At 38.5% G+C, this 4,265-nt stretch overlaps 1 protein-coding gene across 1 annotated transcript; it reads right to left on the bottom strand.

Annotated features, from left to right (window-relative positions):
- Positions 1-399: 399 nt before the first annotated feature.
- On the bottom strand, positions 400-4,093 carry LOC107857553 (3-hydroxy-3-methylglutaryl-coenzyme A reductase 2). Its single transcript, XM_016702348.2, has 4 exons — positions 2,867-4,093; positions 2,589-2,770; positions 1,641-1,987; positions 400-1,129 (listed from the first exon to the last, which is right to left on the bottom strand). The coding sequence occupies exons 1-4, from the start codon at positions 3,907-3,909 to the stop codon at positions 887-889; spliced, it is 1,815 nt and encodes a 604-aa protein (XP_016557834.2). The 5' UTR covers positions 3,910-4,093; the 3' UTR covers positions 400-886.
- Positions 4,094-4,265: the final 172 nt, after the last annotated feature.

Consider the following 4,265-nt stretch of genomic DNA (forward strand, 5'->3'; position numbering starts at 1 on the left):
ATCCTTATCCCTACAAATTCGTGAATAGAGTCAAAATCCTATGAGGTTGTTGAATAGGCGGGAAATTGTTGTTTCTAGACAGATTACCAGCTAAACACAATTTACAAATGATTAAGTTCATTGCAAAGTTGTAAATGTTTTCCCTGTTCCATGTATTTGCAAACTAAATTCAACTTTAGTTTCTACTTGGGCAATGTACATTAACGAAGGGCAAAAATAAACAAGTAGTGCAAATGAATTTTTCTTTACCATTCTAATAAGTTGGTCAATATAATATTGTATTAATTTTGATCTACAAGACTACAACCATTGATTAAATGGTTTAAGTTAATTAAAAGTTAAGCACATACATTCATGTTGCAGAATAGACGCTTAAATAAATAGGTACAGGAACAAACATGGCAACAAAGACGCAACAATTCATTTGAATAAAAGAACTCATTTTCATATACAAGAACACACTCTTTGCAATCAGATCCAGACAAACCCACCAACAGAAATTACAAAGAAATGACAATTAACAAACAAAGTAACAATACAAAAGAAACGAAAAGGGTATCTCATTTGGCACATTGAATGATACTAAGTGTTGGCAGCTAACAGATGTCATCAAGATCACTGAGAGACCCTACCATCTTCACAAAGAAAAAGAAGTTGGATGTATTTGTCTTCTGATCTTTCTCCAGGACTTCCCTTTTTTCAGCTTCCAACAGTTGTTCAAACTTGTCTCTACCCCTCTTCTCTTTATTTTTATTGTTTTCTTTTTTCATTTTGCTTTATATATTTATTTATTCCTAATACTGATCATTCTTAAATGGAAGCTACTTGCTGGAGCATCTGTGTACAGCTTCAAATACAAGGTGGGGAATGGATTGTATTCCCCGGCTTAGGAGGATGCCTTGGTGACATCTTTGGTAGATCTATTGTATTTCATGTGGCTATTAACCAGATGCCCAGCTGAGATAGCTGACATGAGGGATAGCTCCCCGGCAAGAACAGAACCAGCTACTATTGTGGCCAAAAGCCTTGCATTTGACCCTGGTGCCTCTCTGTTGGCACCTTTCACTCCCAATAAGTTTAAGCAAGCTGACTGAGATGCAAGCTGAGTTCCACCACCAACAGTACCAACCTGTATCCAAATAAATACACAATAAATATAACAAGAAATTGAAAGATCACACAGAATACTTTAAACTAAATTGAGGACAGGTCACATGTATGAGATTGTCTATATATGTCCAAGTGGTCATAAAAATCTGTGATTGTAGACAGTGTTTCGTTTTGTAAAGAAGGTCCAAAGACGAAAACCAAACGAAAGTTTCTGGTACCACCTGATCTGCTACAGATTACAGTATTTTTATACTACTAAATGTTCAGCAACTTTTCATTATCTTTTTCCTTTAAAATGATTGAATTGATATACTCGAAGAATTAAACCTTTCATTATATTTTTCTTTTAATTGAAATTTGAAGAATCCAAAGCCGCACCAGCTATCATTCATGCACACTAAATCAATTTAAACTGATCTTTGAATTGTCTAATCCAATTCTTTTGCATAAAGCTCGTTGGTTTTTGATGATTTAGGAATTAGGAAAGAGAAGAATCAGAAATTTGCATCAACAAAATGTTCATTACATACCTCAATGGAAGGCATTGTAACAGAAATATGGAGGTCCTTGCCATCATTTACAGCCTCCATCATAGTGATGCAGTGTGAACTCTCTATGTTTTGTGCTGGGTCCTGACCAGTGGCTATATACACAGCTGAGACAATATTGCTGGCATGGGCATTGAAACCACCAAGGGCACCAGCCAATGCAGAGCCAGTAAGATTTTTAAGCATGTTCAGCTCCACAAGAGCAGCAACCTCAGTTTTCAGAATTTTCTTCACCACCTCTTCCGTGATAATTGCCTCACAAACTACAGACTTTCCTCTCCCCTCAATCCAATTAACTGCTGCTGGCTTCTTATCCGAGCAAAAGTTCGCTGTTGCATTTATAGATAACTTAAACAACCATCTCTATTTCAGAGGGAGGAACAAAAAGCAGAACCAGATCCCCGTGCGTCTGGGTATAGGGAAAGATGTTTTCCATAAAAATTATATTTTGGACTATTTGAATGGTGATGACATATAGTTATTGTACAAGGTGTTGGATAAATCATGATGAAACTATTTAGGTGAAATATTTTTAATACTATAGATCGACAATAATGGCCAAGTGCTTACTGAAACGAGTTACTTATGTAAAACAAGAGTTGACATCCTTGTAAGGAAACATTGTCTTCTTTTTAGTGGAAAATGTTTTCTCAAATAATTACTTTGGCAGACGATATTATCTAAAGTTCAAGAAACCAAACACTAGAAATTCATTAGGTATTTACTAAGTAATCATGCAAAACACATATATGATAACTCCATACTTCTATTATGGTCTATTACTATGCCTTAACAGACCATGCACAGCCGAGAAGTTAAATGTATTACTCTGTGTTTCATGCAGTATTTAGGTGGAACACCATGTGAAGTGGTATAAGCTAGCATAACGTTGGATATATTTAAAGAACAACTAAAGGGTCGGTGGAATACCAGATATGCCGATGACATCCATGTCAGTGTATTCATTCTGAAGGTAATCAAGAACATTTTGTACACCTTTGGACACCATATTCATTCCCATTGCATCACCGGTGCTACATACAAATCTCATGTGCAGATTCTTTCCCGCAATTGCACACTGAATCCTTTGTAATCTGGCAAATCTGCTTGATCTGCAACATCCCATTCAAATATTAGTTAACTACTATAAAACACAATATTCGAATGCATGCTGATTACTTGAAAATAGGATAACGGCCTGCACTCACTGGTTGAAAACATTAGCAAGTGTCTCAAAGTTGATAGGATCTTCAACAAAGAACTTCAACTCTGCTGCCCTTTTGGCTGTGCCGAACCTGACACAGGGTGCTCTGGTCATTCCATCACGGAGCAAAATGCTGGTGGCGCCACCAGAAGCATAGATAGCCTTGCAACCTCTATTGGTGCTAGCCACTAAACATCCTTCTGTGGTTGCCATCGGCACTGAATACTCTCTCCCATTAAGCAACAATGGCCCTGCTATTCCCACGGGTATCTGCACATAACCAATTGTCATCTCACAGCACTGCCCGAGAATGGATTCATAGTTAAATCCATCCAATGGTAGCCCTTCTAGAGACTTCCCTGTAATCCTCTGCAACACCTCCTTCCTGATCGATGCAGCTCTCTTACAATCACCGAGTTTGGATTCCAAAGAGTACGATGGAATTTTCCCTTGCACCACAGATTTTATTATCTCTTCGTCTTCCTCAGATGCTGCTGGTGTAACCAACGGTGCAGGTTTCTCTGCAATGGATACAGCAGGTTGCTGTGGTACTATTGGTGCAATATGTTTAGCAGGTGGTGTAGGGACAGCACAACCAAGAGTAGTCGCAGCGGCGCAAGGTCCACGACGACTATCTTCCTCCAAGATAAACTGCTCATCATTTTCATCCTCCTCATCCCAAGAATCATTATTCCCCCTAGCCACAAATGTCTGAACAAACCCAATCCCAAAGAACCCAAGAAGATAAATAACAGAAGCGATCAACGAAACAATAGCACCCAATTCAGAAAGCGTAACAACATGGAGAGGAGTAGAATTCCTGATTTTCTCACGCCACCTAGAAAGAAGAAAATACATAACAGAGAAAAACATGGTGAAAAACAACCCATTAGTAAAATACAAAGGGAGCGGAAGGGCATCAGAGGCATCAATGAGAAGGGTATTGTCTTCTTCTTGTTGTTGCTTGTGAGGCTTGAGAGGTTTTTCATCGGCGGCAAAGACCTTTGATGAGTAAACAGCCTCTTCAGATCTCCGGCGAACGTCCATTTTCACCGGCAAGTCTGCCACCGGAGGGGAAGTGAAGGAGGATGGAAGAAGAGGCAGAGAAAGAAGTTGTGGGATTGTTATGGATGATATGATCACAAGAGTATTGTTTGATAGATTGTGAGGAAAAGTAAAGATGTAGGAAATGTATTTATAGAGGAAGCCAGTTGCCGCGCTGGACTTTTAGGCCGCACGCCCGCCACTATTTTCAGCATTAGTTTTGTACTCATTTTTCAATTATTATCTTCTAGTGGAAATTAAATATACTTTGGCTTTGCAGAGAGCATATTTAAAGGGAAAAAAGAAATGTTCCTTTGTAAAGTTTGTGTAGTCAAGTTATTGGTGAAGTGTATTTTTTT

The sequence above is a fragment of the Capsicum annuum genome, chromosome 9 (assembly GCF_002878395.1).
Source record: "Capsicum annuum cultivar UCD-10X-F1 chromosome 9, UCD10Xv1.1, whole genome shotgun sequence".
NCBI classification, from domain to species: Eukaryota; Viridiplantae; Streptophyta; class Magnoliopsida; order Solanales; family Solanaceae; genus Capsicum; species Capsicum annuum.

Bases quoted from the DNA above. Each gene is read 5' to 3' on its own strand.
- LOC107857553 (XM_016702348.2), bottom strand. From the start codon at position 3,909: ATGGACGTTCGCCGGAGATCTGAAGAGGCTGTTTACTCATCAAAGGTC. The intron at 2,771-2,866 runs GTGAGTGCAGGC...GGGATGTTGCAG, and splicing joins CTTGCTAATGTTTTCAACCA to ATCAAGCAGATTTGCCAGAT. The intron at 1,130-1,640 runs GTATGTAATGAA...ATTTGGATACAG, and splicing joins TTACAATGCCTTCCATTGAG to GTTGGTACTGTTGGTGGTGG.